The sequence below is a fragment of the Ischnura elegans genome, chromosome 8 (genome assembly GCF_921293095.1).
Source record: "Ischnura elegans chromosome 8, ioIscEleg1.1, whole genome shotgun sequence".
Lineage (NCBI taxonomy): Eukaryota > Metazoa > Arthropoda > Insecta > Odonata > Coenagrionidae > Ischnura > Ischnura elegans.
Window position 1 is genome coordinate 5037659 of NC_060253.1, and position 17076 is coordinate 5054734.

Consider the following 17076-nt stretch of genomic DNA (forward strand, 5'->3'; position numbering starts at 1 on the left):
TAGTTTCCTACTGTCAATAAACTAGTATGTGCAAAACTAAGGTATGTCAAAATTCTTGTGTATTCTCTTCTCATTTTTTCAATTATATTATTGTAAAAAAACTGTTTTGTGACCTTTATTTATGTACCAATATTGTATATTATTTTATTGCACTCTCTTTTCATTCATAGCCCTGATGAAGGTTTTAAAACAAACCGAAACGTTGGCAAAAAACGTTTTGCATCATATGACCTATACTCCAGGAATTTTTTATCATTAATAAAAAATAAATGCTCTAACGAAGTTCCGGCTAACATTTATTAAAGTCCTTTCTTGATCGGGATAAAACGAATTGACATATCCATTCGTTCGGTAAATATCTTTCTAAATTTATGCTTCTGGATACAAAGTTGGGATCTGATATGATGTTCTTTGTGTCACTCTGAAAGATATCATTTCTCGATTGCTCAATCAATTTAAGCCTAGCGCGAAGCCTCCGAGTCTCTAGCGGCTTCTAGCCTTGTTAGTTTAACATCTGTATAACGCTTCTGTACGTCTGCAGAAGTTTTTGACAAATCGTACATCTTTCCTTCGCATGAATCGCGGACCCTTCGAGTAGTATGGAACTTACAAGATCATCACGCTACTCCTCGAGCAATAGACAGTTTATTTATTCGAATGAATGATCCAATGGGTGAAAGGATTTCAGACTAGAGAACGTTGATGTGGCGAGAAACTAAAAAGTTTTCATCGTCACGGCCGAAAATTATGAACCTACTAAGCACAGGTGGGTGCATAGATCATGAAACGAGAATGAGTATATTCCGGTGAAAACTTGGCGGTCCCAGATGCGCAGAACACACGCGAGGGGAGGAGAAAGTGGGGAAAGAGGGTGGGGAAAACCGGAGGGGAGGAAATACGCTTCTGACTGAGTCAAGCATGGATCTTTAATGGAATAGAGTCCCAAACAACGATACGATGGCTAAGTTCTAACAACACGCATCTCAAAAATAGCAACCTTTCATGAGAGCAATAAAACGATTAATTTTTTTACCTGCTCACTGAAATTAAACACCAAAAGTTCATAAAACTGAAAAAGAAGCATTCATTTTCAAACAAAGAGTTGTTTTTTTGCTTGTATTTTATTTTTTAAAATGTTATTACACTTTGTTAAAGATACATGTCTCAAACCGGCCGAATTTGAGATACGTGCTGTTAGAACTTAGGTATCGAATAGCAATTTTAACCTACACCCAGGTGTGACGGTACTTCTTCCAAATGCACTCGTCTGTGTCCAATACCGACGTCTGCATAGGGCTGACCAAGTTGTAAACGGAGTGTATATATAATTAATGAGAAACTCATGACCAAGCAGGTGAAGATGAAAATTAAAGTATCTCGAACATGATATGATAGCCAACCAGGCGATAAACATTATTGCTAGAGGCGTTAGCTCGGCCGGTCCAATTTTTAGTACTATTTTATATCGTAACTTTACCTATATCGAATGCTTATTCTGCATTTCTCTGAACTGAAATTTTTTGAAAGTAGTCGCGAAATAATTGTACGCATTTTTTTCACAATGGATATCAGCATAAAATAAGGTGCACCGTGTCGCTAGCGGGGCCCAACGGGTAAATGTTCAAGAAAAGTATTGATAGGCAGATATTGTAGGTAGATTGAGTGTTCCCGACTAGGAGAAGAAAGTGAGCTGCGAAGAGCCATACGCAAGAGAGAGATCTGATGAATGGGCAAGTCATGAGAAATAGCAGCTCCGTGAGAAAAATGACGGGCAAAAAATTTAAGGATAAGTCCTCGTAAGAAGACAAATACACAAGGAAGTGGAAAATCAGCGAACTAAGAGAATTAGCTCAAGAAAAAAAGAAATGTATAGCTGTAGTACATTGATCTCATGATTGTATAACTATGAAGGAAACACCATGTTTTAAAAGTAAGTAATTTTCTCCCGCGTTCCGGGAAGATTTCTTCCCCGAGTCAGAAAGAAAACGAGTCCAGAGGGATGACGGGGTTTGCAGCCTCCTCCCTCCAACTAGCACCACTCAACATTCTATTGCGCCCTCCTAATTGGTTTAGTCTACTTCAGGGCGAGTGCGACCCTCCGCAGCCCAAGAGGAAAAGGGAAGAACGTGCGGAGATAAGGAGAGACTCAAGTATTTCCTTTTTTTATATGCGTGCATACATTTTATTTTCATTTAAATGCGGACGAATTCATTTCCCACTTTCTCAAGGTTTTCGAAATTTCCTTTGAAAGAGTTGCACGTCAAAATCCTCACTCATAAACTCAGCCTGGTTTAGCTTTGAATACGCGTTAAGAATGCGTGCTAGTGATAGATTAAAACTATCAATGATATGAAAGCATTTGTGGGAATTTAGATTCCCGCGATATCGATGAAATTCTACATTTATGGTTACTACCGCGTCGGTTGCTGCGGCAATGACAGCAAATTCTTCGACCTGAAGACGCTGACAGCCAGCGAAACTGATGTCATTGCAATAGTATCCGACGAGGTAATAACCTGAAATTAAGAACTTCATGAAAGTATTTCTTCAATCCCAGGGTTTTAAAAACTTTTTTGAAGGATATAATGACATTAAGATCTGATGATTTTTATGAGAATCTGTAAATAATCATCGAAAATAAGTTTAATTTAAGTCAAGTATGACGTATGGATGCTTAAAATGGAATGCTCCTCAACCGTTTAGCAACAGTGTCAAAAAATGTGCTATTTAAGCGGAGAATTATTTTCTGCTATTTCAAGTACGCGTTATAATACAGGCGAAAAATTGAACAGCATTAAAAAAATAGTGTGGACTTCTGGATGACTCCACCAAGACTTGCTGCAGGCTACTCCAGGTATTATCAAGAATAAGGGGGCCTCGTATCCCATTAGTTGGAAGGCTTGCCTCATTGAACGAAGGGTTCCGGGTCCAAGTCGCGGGATAAGTCTTCGAATTCCATTCCTTACTCAGCGAAGTGTCACAGGGAGAGGAAATGCACCAGTGAGCTTTACCCTAACCTACCCCAACCAACCTCAGTGTTGAATCATTGAGTGAGTGATTCCCTTAAAATATCCGAACACAATAACAGGAACGTGAAGTTGCGACTACGTATAAAAAATGATGATTAAGTATTCCATAAAACAAGCAACTTTGCACGGAGTCACGTAGGGCCAAGCACCTTTAATCGCTGAAATTGCCTCAAGGAGGAATAAGTCATGGACACAATTAAAATTCTTCAATAGGTTCATGACAACTTAGAGCTCACCAAAACAACCGAGGGAAGAACATAGCGTTGAGTATAAGCTAATTCAGAACGCAAAGGCATAAAACTATTAAATTTTTCATTGCATATTCGGTTTCGAGGCTGCGTTCCTCTTAAGAAATGAAATCGAAAAGGAGAAAAAAAGTGAATTTAATCTCCCAAAATACCTCATCCAGATATTGAGCGGACAAATCCCTTAATCGATATTGATCGTTTCACATATTTTCGTCGATCATCGCGAACGCGTTAATTTCGTCGTTAATCCTGCCAATTTGGACTCCCCCTTCATGACTGCCATCCGAAACATCCATTTCGGGTCTCAAGTAATCAATCATTCACGAAAGGATAGAAGGGGTAACAGCTGATTCCCATAGCAGTGATGATCATAAAAAAAGAACTCATTGCTGTCTCTCAGACAGATAGCCTCATTGAATGTGACATGAAGAGAAATTACCAATATATATCTCGTTGAAAGGAGGAAAAGACTCCCTTTGTGTATCTTCTGCCCATTACAATATTTATAGACTGATTCACAAAAAGAAAAGGTTAGTTTTCAATTGTGATCTAATCCTTATTTTTTTTAAAGGGTGAAAATTACGTTTTTTTTATTTGTAGACCGAATAGCGATGGAGTTGGTGACTGATATGAAAAACTTTTTTTTTACGTTGATGCCTCCTTCAAACATACGTCACTAACGTTTTCCCACTATTTGATCGATATTGAATAGAGCGTGGAAAAAAATAGACCAGATGACTTAGGACATGAACCAATGCACTACTGTACAAGAATTGCCATGAGAAAAAATTCCCCTGGACCGGGAATCGAACCACGGACCTTTGGCTTTCAATGCACTCCTGTTGACCAATACACTAACCATCAATGCTTAGACTTAATTATGATGAAAAATTAAAATTGAGTGAGTGATAATTTAGTGGTTGATTCCACAAGTGGTGGGAACTCCGAGGGATTGGAGGCCGGCCAATTGGATCTTCAGGCTGACACATGAGCAATGAGCATTTAACTGCCCTTGGCCTCTCCTCACTATTCCACTGGGACACTGACCCCAATAATCACCTTGGTCATTCAGCAATGCAATGACCGACCAAACCATCACCATGGTAACTCTTGCCAAATAAATAAAAAAGTCGCGAACCTGGGGTTCTCGCGAACAAGTAATTTACTTAAATAAAAAAATAACTAATCCATGATATGGACTAGGCTGTACCAAAATAGTAAAAGTAATATAGATACTATAATTTAAATACTTGCTCCACACATTCGGTACGTATCTCACATATGGATAAACTTTATATCGCCATAGGAATTTTTCCATAGTGATGGAGTATTGCTGTCCATTTGAGGTCCAGTATTGAACAAGTTATTTGATTCACAGCCCTTTTATTTTAAATTACGTTGTGGTAACCTACGAATATTCAAATAAAACCTTAAAAAAACTCAGGAAAACTAACTATTATGTCAAGTGACCGCAAATCGGAAGTAACAATCAACTCTAAACATGCAGGTATTTATTTAAAGTTCTCCCATTTGATTTCATGGATGCCGGAGTATAGCGAAAACATTAGAGGCACACGTATTAGTCGATGTAATTAAATACTCAAGCAACACATTTTAAGGGATAATTGTTAAAGGTACGAATACAAGTTTGAACCTATCATTCATGACAAGTTTGTCATCCCTGTTGTTACGATCCCCAAGAAAAATTTCATAAGAAGAGGGTAGGGTAAATTAAGCAAATGTAAGCAGCAGAGAAATTCTGAGTGGATCTAAATATTAGCATTGGATTCAGAGAAAAATTAAGTGTTTTCCAAAGGAATTAATCACTTGACAGTGTGATTTTTCATTACTAATTCGAGGATGTTATTTGGAGGTGCTATAAGGCCTAATCCGGGATTTGAACACAGCACCCTCCGCGCGGAAATACTATGATCGTTAGATTTTACCACTGTTAAAGTACCTCAAATCAAAACGTTCTATTGGCAGAGACAAGTTAACTAGAGTAAATCAGAGAAAATAAACTTTTAACATAATCATGAGGACTCTTTCGATTAGGATATACTTACATAATGAAAGTTAATAACAACAGTAGCATAAACATCATGTTGCCAACTAACTGGGGAAACAAACATGATTTATAATAAGAAAATAAACTATCATATTTTCGACAGGTTCGATACGAAAGAGCGTATCAACTAAATTAACAAAAATGACTGTTGTAAACAGAAAAATATCTGGAATGATAAATAAATGGAGGGAGCACCATACTATGTGATAATAAGAAAAAATAGGTAATTAGCATTTGGTATCCATACCATAAATCAAACGACGCCTCGCCGAAGAAAGGTGGGATAAAGAACATTCCATATCCATAATGGAAAAAAGCTTTAGAGCGATACGTCTATAAAGGAAAAAAGTAATCTTGGGGGAAGAGAAAACTGTAAAAAAATTACTTCGCTGGAATTTTGAAATTGAAAATTAAAAGTACAACCGATATATGGTCACTTTCCTTCTTTCCAATTTGATGGGTCACCAGGCTGAAATGTTTTTTCCATGGATGAAACTTGCGACTTGAAGGCGTGCAGCCTAAGTCCATCAGCATTTTTAACAGTTTCTGTACGGCACAATAACATAAAACGCAAAGGATCAAATATATGGCAGGTAATAATGGACTAAAATAGGTTGTCCTAAAGACTCAAGCCGGCAAATTACATTAAGTTGGGCTAGTAAATCAATCGTTGTAATAATTATACTTAAAAAATATTATAGGTTCTAAGATTTTCGCGGCGTTGATTAGATGATCTCTGCATTCTCTTCGGGTTTTCACCGCGTCCGTTGTGCTTTGGCGACAACAGTTTCAACCTGAAGACGCTGACTGCAATGTCAGCGAAACTGTTGTCGCCAAAGCACAACGGACGCGGTGAAAACCCAAATAGAATGGAGAGATCATAAAAAATATTACATGAAACAATCTAAAATTGATTGTTTGAGGCGTAACTTGGTGAAAGCGATTCATAATTAACATTAATGTGAAAGCACCAAGTTCTTCTTTTTAATGAAAACATTCTAGTTATTTTCGTTAGTTTTTTTGGCATAGAGGGGCTGAAAGTTTTATCTATTTAAACGTCGTAATCAGAGGAGTTAGATAATTACAAGTGTAAACTATTTTCATTTTGAACTCCCCACCCTCGCATGAATAATCGATTATATTCGACTTGATTAACGTCTGGAAATCATTGGGAAAACAACATCTAGTCACTACGGTGACAAAACGGAAAGAAATACGGCCGTGTAAAGCGAGGCGCCGCACTGAGTCCCCAAGGACAGGACAAAGGCCTTCCTTATGAGGGTGTTAAACGGAACTTCAAGTCACCTTGATTCTAAGAAAAACATCAACCATAAATAATTGCTCGGAAGATGGCATTTATCGGGAGAGGATATTACTCAGGTCGGGAGCTCGACGTCTGACGACGGAAAGGGGAAAAGGTCTTCACAAAGCGCTTCAAGTACGGCGTTCGCTCGCCTCATTCAACTTTTCCGCGTCGCAAATGTAATTTTGCCGGGAGTAAAGAAGCACTGATTGATGCCGACACACGGAAAACTGTTTTAAGGAGCACTTAAAAGCAAAGCGCCATCAAGATCGGGGCGATGAATGCGTGGCATCGTGTTGATTGGGTCAAAAGTAATGAAAGCACACCACGCACTCCTTCCAAAACTTCGGTTCTCCTAAAGGAAAAAAAATCGGAAAAGCGAGATTGCGAATAGACTAAATTATGCAAAGAGATGGAAAGCGAAATTTTAAATGCATTAACATATTAAATACTGCTTTACCGCATGGTAAACAATAAAACAAAAGAAATTGGACTCCGGTAAAACGGGTTCGGATATCCCATTATGTGCACTAGGCTTGGATAAAACATGAAGGAAATCTCGCATTTGCTCGCGCATGCCTTTTTCACAAGTGATGTTGGCCTTAAGTTGATATAAAATAATTTTATCACCAATACCTTATCATAACCATTGAATCCTAATTCCACTTTAAGCAGGAGCAATCACTACAACAATCATACTGAGGAGATAATACTTTAAAAAAGTAACATCATTTAACTTGGGCTATTGGATAATACTTTTTAGGGGCTTAATAATACTTTTAGGAGATAAAGAATGGAAATAAAATATATACCAGTAGCTAGGCAAGAAATTGGTCTATATTAGGGAGCACTTTGTTATTTTTTAACATCGAGAAAACGTACAAAAACCAAAACCTTAATCCGAGTAATTGCATTCCGGTCTCCCCTATGTTTTTCTTTGAGTAGTCTTTAGGCTCTCCATACACCTCAGGTACACCTTTAGGTACATTTGGAGTAATAGTACAAACATTTAAAGTAGCTCGCCTTGTGTTTGTAACCCTTTGTAGCTCTTTGGTCGGCTTTTTCGCTGGGGGTCATTCTTACGTGACCAGGGACTCAAGGCAAGAGGGTGGGATATTCGCTAATGGTAAAAGGGCGGGACGTACCTCATTGGAATACTGAGAGCATGCTTCAATAGTCGGTAATGGCCCGGAGGGCACTCTTTGAGTCGCTAAATACCAGGAGAGTATAAAGGGGTTTCAGCATGTTTCGACAAGAAAATAGATACGAAATAATATTGAGTGAAGTTCAAAATGCCGCCATCTAAAGGCACCAATGGTTTTTTAATGCGCTCCACGTCACATTCAATGGAAATTGAAAATAAAAAAATAATTGAATTTCAATACATCAAGGCTGATGTTTCGATGAACGAGTCGTCCATCTTCATCCGGGCAAGGCAAGCCATGATCACGACAGACGAGTCGTTCATCGAAATGTCGCACAGTGGGCTAAAATCGAAAAAAGCTGGCCAGAAATGATTTTCTTTTCACTTTTTAATTTAGAGAAAAATATTATATTTTCAAATTATAGAATGACCAGTGACCACATTAATGAAATAATTTTATGTATAACTCATTTTTTCAAAGCAGGAGATGTCCGTCAATTTAATGAAAAACGATCTCAAAATATTTTTCCCATTTTTGAAAAAAATTGACTGAAGTTTTTAGCTACTGTTGTGCTATGCAATAAAATGCCTAAATTTAAATCATTACATAATAAAAATGAACGTTTTTTGAATCCGTTGTAGTGAAATTATATACTCTAGCGATAATTTTATTACTTTTATTTAAACAATTAAAATGTCCTATTTTTCACTTATTTTTAACATAATGTAGAGAAAAACCTTATGTTTTTCACTTTGCTTCACGAAGTTTTTAGCACCACATTATAAAATAAAGTGTCAACTTTAGTTATCAATTGAAAAATCCTGCCCCTATTTGCCACCCCGCCTCTCCTGTCAAGTTATATGCGTGAATGTCCAACCGCCCGACGCGGTGGTTAGATGCGAACATTTGTTCACGAGTTGTAGTCGAAGATAATTCGCTAAAAGTGAGACTAAATTACAGTTGTCTACACTTGTCATACACTGCTAACATTTACCGGAAGACAGAGGGACGTTCGGATCGGAGAACCTGACCCGATGGAAATCCCGAACAACCTTCCACGATACAAAATATTTAGTTTTCCTTACATGGAGGAAATAAAAAAGAATAATTTTATGTACTAAGGTGTAGGCGTCGAAAAATTCTTATTTTGCTAAGAAGGTTAGGGGTCAAGCAGGACCAAAAATATGCTTACGTAATGCTTAAACTTTTAACACTCACCTTCTCTCCACACCTCCCAGGTCAAAGCCGATGGCGTCCCGCACCATATCTGCGAAATAACAAAATGCATTCATTAATTAATTCTCAAAGCAACTGAGTCACGCCATGCAAAGCTCAAACACCACATATTATAAAGCATTTGCATACATCAAAACAAAATTTGGGAGAAGAAATGGATTATATAAAAAGCCTCTGAAAAAGGCCTCGGCTCTACACTTTGCCAGTTGCTTTTGACTCCATTAGCGGGCGGGAGTATGATTAAAAATTTCATCAGAGGTACACCGCCATTAGTGGCTACGCTCATTAGGGACCGCAAGGGAATAATTACTTGTTTTTGCGGTATTCTCAGTTTCATTTCCCCGCGAAAGACTTTGAAGATGTGAAAAAACGAATATTTATCATTAATTGAGAGTAAAGGCAAATATATTAATTTTAATTTAGACAGGCATGAAAATGAATTACTAAATTAACTAATTTTAGCATTCACTTCTTATCTGATGTTAACTAGCGTTATACGCAACGTAGCGCCAAGGAGAGTCAGCGCCTAAATTGTATTTATTTAGCTAAAATTATAGCCACATAGGCACACAATTACAAAATAAATCCTCATCGACTACAGCTTCAACCTGTTGGCGTCAATGCAGGAATTTTTACCGGAGTAATTTTTTTAGTCGCGTTTGAAATCCTAATTTTTTTTTAACCAATTTCAAAGGAACACTAAAAATGCAATAATGCAAGAGAGATTGGGAGAAGTATGTACAAATCTGTCACTATTTCATGCTAATCATAGATCCAACGTGTTCAATCGCAAGACGTCATCTTCGGATTAAGTTTCAGTTAGAACCTCGTTAATTGAAACAATAATCGATTGCATTCTATTTAAAAATAACCCCAGTTATTAATATTTTAAATAGATGGCATTATAAACGACATTATGGTGAAAAGCACCAGTTTTACGACGTAAAATTGATGTAATATAATACAGGCTCTGAACACACCATTGAGCAATTTTCCGTATACCACGTTAGGGTTCTTAAAACTTAATTAAAATATAAAGAACGAAGTAAGAACAAACTAAGTGTGATGTTCACTCTATTGTCGCTAAAACACGAATGTATGTTTATCTATTTCAAACTGATATAATAGCATAGCAACAATGCCAAAATGACCAAAATAAAACTACAAACACGATAAAACGATAAAAAGCAAAGTGATAAAACCGAATCATATAGTAATGTAGTTAGGGCACCGCACCATCCATGTCTCTTGGATCTTTTCTCCCTTGTATCAGGCGGAAAAACTAATCTTCCGCTCCCAAAATTAGTCCGTGGGTGTCTGCGATTTCTATTTGAACGCACCATTTATCTTAATCAAAGACCCAGGGGACAATACCCTTCGCTACCTCCACTAACACGTCCGCGGCACATAATTTCACATATAGACCGTTGCTCGCTGCGACAGCGCCACCAGTGAACCCCACGCGAATTATTCCCAGGCCACAGTTACGAGGGACAGCCATGGCGAGGAAACTGAATGAAAATGTATAGCAAAAGCAAAACTCTATAATACTATATCAAAATGAAAACCCATCACATTACGTAATGCCCATAAAGAAATTACATCTGACTATTATTTCTAGTTTTGTATGTATTTTTTTCCACATTTTGTTCAATGCTTTATCGTCATCGTACGGTTCTTCATGTTTTGGGAACACTAAGACGTTCATATCAAACATTTTTTTTATTTTGTGCTTAGGAAAATGCTTGGTAGAGTGCCAGCAATGAATGCTATTTATTTTACAAAGGTCCATTCAGGAGACAACTTTGAGGTCACCTAAAGTACCAAATTTATTGTACAAAAACATGTACGTTACAGTAGAGGAAAATTTAATACATTATTATTGGAATAGAAGATTGGAATGTTTACCGGAGAAAAGATTTTTTAAGCCCTTCCCAACTAACGCCAAAATATTTATCAACAGGTTAAATAAAATTGAATTCTGAGGGCTTTTCTAAACGTTCATTTTTTGAATTTGGTGTTTTATGTTTTTTTGATTTGGTCTTCGTAGATTATTGTGTAAAAATGGATTTTGAGGTTAATGTAGACATGTATATTTTTGCTGACTTGGTGCTATTTACATGGGGACATATATTGTGTAAAAAATGTTTTTGAGGGCTTTAAAAAAATATTTTTGTACTTAGTATTTTGTTTTGTATTTTGGTTTTTGTATATTTTTGCGTGTGATGTAACCTATCAACCAAGCTGGTACTTTTCATTCTATATTTTATCTTTATGTATTTCCTGATTTTATGTTACCACCCGACTTCATGGTCGGCTTGTAACAATTTATGTAATAATGATAAGTAGCTGGCTTAGTAGCATCATTGCAGCCACTGGGAAAGGGGTCTGTTTGAACTTCGTTTGCAAGAGACAATCAGAGCTTGTACTCTGCCTGTAACCAGCTAATCAGCGGTCGCTAACCCAACTGAGTACTTAGCGAGGATGGGATGTTGAAAACAGTGAAGAGGCTAGAGTGTTGGGTGAACGAGGGAGAGGTAGGAAAAGAATAGAATAGCATTTTTAGATAGAATGAAAGGTAGAAAGCCATATTGTGAATTTTGTGAGGGATGTTCATGAATGGAGGGGAAACTGCCAGAATACTCTTTAAATACTCCATTAAAAACCGACCGTAATCGGCACAATACCTAAATTCTTTACCTAGATAAGGTTCGTGAGTTTATTTTTTTAGAGTTATTAGCTCCACACAAGCTAGACGATGGAGTAGAGGTCGGCTCCGCCAAAAACTAGGTCACGCCGTTATGGAAAATAAGATAATTATCTTCCAGAATTTACTTGGGACTAGAATAAAATTCAATATTCAATCATAGTTTTGGAGCAATTCTCCTTGACGACGGGGGATTACAATGGGAGTCAAATAAGAATGGACAGTAATCAACACTTAACGTCGTCAACAATAATTATTCTAGTTGACGACGCTAAAATAAACAAAAAATGAGTGATGTAATGAAAATGCTGGTGTTCGGCCGCAAGCGTCGTTGCTTCAGATTTACCATCCTGGACACTTGTGAATTGTGTTTTCAATTTGTATTAATAATAATTGGTGAAGTAATGGTACGTGTCGTTGCTCCCGAATAGTTCTAAGTAATTTCTTAGTGCGTAATAATCCAGAACAATTGTGCTCTGAATTTGTGTTTATTTTATTTGTGATGTGAAAGTGAACATTATAGTTTTACCCCGAACAATACGATACTCAATTTTTCATCGTTAATAAGTTATTCGCGCCGCTGAGACCATTTCCGTGAACGCCGCTAAAAATGCGCCCTAGCGACGCCACTGAATTTATTACATGGGAGTCTATGAGAAGGATATCAAATAGAGGACGTCACTAAGACTGACGAATTTATATGATAGTTGACTCCGATGAAGTTTAGCACCAGCTCATTTGCAGCTTTCTCCAAAATTCGGTATTATCTGAAAGTAATGATTTTCCCTCTAAGTAATTCAAATAAATAAGCAATGGAAAGAAGCGCCCAAAAATCAGAAACTTCGAAAATGAAAACTAATGCATCGTCTTTAAATTTTACACGGTTAAAAATAGGTAAACCATCTCAATATTTGCCACAAGTCATAAGCATAAAAAATTATGATTCGGTAATTATTAGCAACAATTTATGTTGCATAAACCAATTCTTATATTTTGGTTAGTAATAATAATAAATCAACATTAATTTTCAACGGTAACATTGTAAAATTATCAATTGTTACTGTCATCGTCAATTCCAGTTGTTTAATGCTTACATTTTACGTTAGAGCACTGAAAATGGTTAAAAAGTTAACTGAAACGACAGCAAAATAATTTATACAATTAAAACACACCACCAAAAACCCAATCATTGATTTATAAAATAAAAGGTTTACATCTGAGAAAATACCGCACTAAAATTTTCGATTTGGAGGAATAGGAAAATGATGACAGTAAATTATGATATACAACCAAAATATTTCAAGAAGAAGACGAATTGTGGAAGGTTACTCGGGATTTCCACCGGGTCAGGTTCTCCAACTCCATCTCGGCCGACGTTTCGATGGGCGAGTTGTCCATCGTCTTCAGGGCATGATCTTATAAATCCCGTGTAACCTTCCACAATTCTATACACCGGGAAAGCCTACGATCATTCTTCAAGAAGACGAATGTTTGAAACAAATAATTCGTCACAAAATAAATACCGGTTGAAATGCAGAAATGTTTAATCTTAAACCATGACAGAAAACAAAGCAAGCTCATTTTTACAATCCCCCCACCCACCTAAGAAACGACCCAACGTTAAAAATTAATCAGCGGCACAGAAAAATATCAAAGTTAAGAACGCTTTAGGAGAGAGAAAAACGTCATCTACGTTGAGCAGTATATCGTCTGCACATTTTTTTTTAAATTCACATATTGTTGTTCTTTTAACTGTATAAACTTTGCTGATCTGTGGACAAGATGTCGTTGTAATACAGACGTATTCAAAAGTACCACGAAGTTGTCCATGCAATATTTTCTCCTTAACCTCTGTTTTTTCGTCAATGGCACTTCAGGATGGGATTTAAAACACATCTCATTTAAAGTGAGAAGATAATCGATTTTCAAATTAAATGAATAAAAACGATTATTCCGTTGAATTTGAGAAAGACAAACATTTTTTTGAAAACCGCAATGGCTGACGCAGAGTTCGGAATTTAAGAGAGTGCGTGACCCAAATCTACTGCTGCTGTTTTTAAAAGAAAAAAAGGTGATATAAAAAAATTATGCAAGAGGTGAGAGCTTAGTGATGTACTTCTCGTCTGCGGCATCCAAAATCACAAACGAGCAAAAAGAGTTCATTGCGTGCAAAGGTAACTTCATCAAGTTGAGATATCATTGGCAGGTTTCGGTGCCAGCCTCGCTCTGGAAAGGATGTATTTTTGAAATGCGATGGGATTCCTATGTTCCAGAAAAGACGGCGAAAAAAAAATCAACATCATGGACAGACACAGGGATGAGGTAAGAATTGTGACAAGGGGATTACCGGCCCACGGGGATTTGGAAAGCGGAATTTACAGCGAATACCCGCAATGCCACGCGCAGTTCCTCCGCCTTAAACAATCAAAATGACACGGAAATCGGTATCGTCATGGCGACAAGCAATCCCGCTGATCCACCCTGGAAACAATGCAACATCGGCTCCGCGCACCCGTGAATGACGTAGCGTTCCCACAATCCTGTCGTTTCAATTTTTAATCCTCCAGGCATAACAAAGTGTCAGACCAATTGATGCATCGCAAGCAATGACGTCAACGACTAACCTTTTGTATGCCGCCTCACCGGAGGAAATTCTTTAGAGATCGTGCAGCGAATGAACAATTTACTAATGAAGTTAGAGGAAATTATATAATTGCTAAACCAGGCGTAAAAAACATACAATCGTAAAAAACGAAAAAAATAAACGCTAGCATTACTTATTACTATACATTAAATAGTTTATTTAAAAACCCACGTTTTTATTCGAACTAAAAAGAAGAAAATAAAACACCCATCACTGAGTCAAAGTTCCACGCTTGTATCTACTGATAAAAGATTGAAGGCCAAAAACGCGGCGCGCATTTGCTTTACATTTGACTATGGAGTGATATCAATTCACTGTCAAATGAAATGGATGGTTTGCTAGTTTACTTCGTGGAATGGTTAAATGATAGATTCAAAAATGAACTTTGTTTACTCCACACAGTATTTATTTAAATTAAACTATCGGTTTCGATTTTCAGATCATTATCAAGGGGTAAAAAAATTATAATTTTTTGGGCAATTAGTATAAGTTAAGAATAAAAGTTATTAATAATATGGAATGTCTGTAAAATATTATGAATTTCCTTGAAATGTTGTCATCAAATGGACGGTGTCATTCAAGTTTCTTTTTTTTTTTAAGAGACCCAAATATTTCCAAATTATCCAACATTTATCCGGTGTTGAATTTTAAGAATGGAATTACATACTTCAGGACTAAAACTTTCAAAATGGGCTCTTAAGTTTATTAATTTACCATATCGTTTATTAATTATATATTACCGTCAAGATGGCGGAAAAGCTAAGTCTAATCCTGTATTCCTGATGGCTATTCCCCAATCTGAGCATCGCATTGTCAACTTCAATTCACGTGTACTACGTAAAGGGCAAGGAGTAGCTGAAAACCGTGACAAAGCTAAGAATGTTGGTAAAAACAGGGAAGGAAGAGCTAGAGAATAGAATTAATGATGAAGATGAAGAGGGTGGTATTATACCGAGGTGAAGAAAGAAAAGAGAGGAAATGGAGGCATTGGTAGTGCTGGCTATACGTGATTACAAAAACACCAAGTTTTGAATTTTTATCGGCCTTATGTGATCTCGGTTCTGTCCAAGATAAAGTACAAGAGATGTTTAACTGATGATTTCAGGCGTAAATAATTTTTCACCTTTCCATACTGGAAAGCGAAAAAATGGACTTTGTTCCCTAATATATATGAAAAAGCACGACTGGGGTTTCATAGAATGGTGACATCGTCAGGTGCATCGGCCATGAATGTATCTACTAAAATATCAAGTCCGGTGAGAAAGTAAGGACATACAGATACGTACTTAGTAGTTACCTCAATTTCAAAGCACTTGTTGTCGAAAAAAATATTCAAAGATGCTATGCGACGTTTGATCAACAATTTGAAATACAAATTCGCCTGCTCCGTCTGACTTCCAAAATATAACTGTTGATTTCAGGTTTAACTTTGCGGAACATCATTTTTTGAAAATTTGTAATTTTTTTTCAACAAAAAGTGCTTGAAACTTGGGGTAACACCTAAGTGCGTGTTTCTAAGTGCCATTACTATCCCATCGGACCTGATGTTTAATGAGATGCATGCATGATCGACGCATCAGACGATGTAACCATGTTTTGTAACCCGGATTGAGTTTGTTCAGATATATAAGTGAAACTAGCGAATTTTATTCATTCATTTTACACAAGAGAAGCGGCTTATTTAATCGAAGAACGTCTGAAGGCCACGCATCTCATCCAATCCCAACCAACCCCCTGTAAAAGTTTGAAAACGCGAGGAATTTTATTCGTCGGGAACTAACCCTCCCCTGAGAATAGGAATAAGACGTTATTGGCCGAACATCACAGATGAAACCTTTAAGAATTATCTTCCGTGTGCTATATTTTTATCAAAATAAGAAACTGAGTTTATTTCTTGTTCTTGACCACAATTTTTAACGTTGCTTAGCGTCTTAGAGTGTAGGTCTTTAAGAATTATATGCAAAATTTTGGACGCGTTTCGGTATATATCTATACCTTCATCAGGGTTATGAATTAATATGATTACATTAATTTGTACAAAAAAAGGCATGAAAGGTCATTACAATTTTTCGTGCATTAATAAAATAAGAAAGAAAAATAAATCAATCGTAAATTTTGGAAAAGAAGTTACAGGAATTTTGACATACCTATTCTTCAATGAATATTATTTGTTTGTTGATTGTAACTAAGCTTATGCAGGTCGTAGTTACCTATCTATTTTGATTTATTAGGGAATAATAAATTTTGCTTAGATTTTCAAGACACTAATCAGCGAAAATAAGCAACATGCCTCTGAAATTGAGGCAATCTCGTGTTCTTTTACCAGGAAAGTTCCTATTTTTTGAGCATTTTAATTCGGTATGCGAGTTCTTAACGTTGTCGTAATGAGCCTATTTTCTTGTGCTATATTATTATATGAATGCTTTAGCAATCACCCCTAGCGGCTCTCACAAAAACCTTCCTAAGCCATGTATTCCTAACATAATTATATAAAATATATATTCATGGCGAAGAAGACTTCTTTTGGGTCCCTTTCGAAAAAATTCAGCCAACGCTCTTATTTAATTAGTTCGAAGAAATAATGACCTTCCTTTTGGCGCTTCATAATTTTGCTTTCTCCCCCTTTCGGAAACTGGAGGGAAATTGGATGCTAATAACGACGAGAGCAACTGAGAAATAACACACGACTAGGCATC

The 17076-nt window shown here is 36.8% G+C and overlaps 1 protein-coding gene across 1 annotated transcript in view; it reads right to left on the bottom strand.

Annotated features, from left to right (window-relative positions):
* Nucleotides 1-17076, bottom strand: part of LOC124163721 (high affinity cGMP-specific 3',5'-cyclic phosphodiesterase 9A) — an 870491-nt gene that overhangs the window by 59807 nt on the left and 793608 nt on the right. Inside the window, exon 7 of the mRNA XM_046540795.1 lies at nucleotides 9012-9060. Within this exon, the coding sequence (XP_046396751.1) occupies nucleotides 9012-9060 (49 nt within the window). The remainder of the gene's footprint in view (nucleotides 1-9011; nucleotides 9061-17076) is intronic.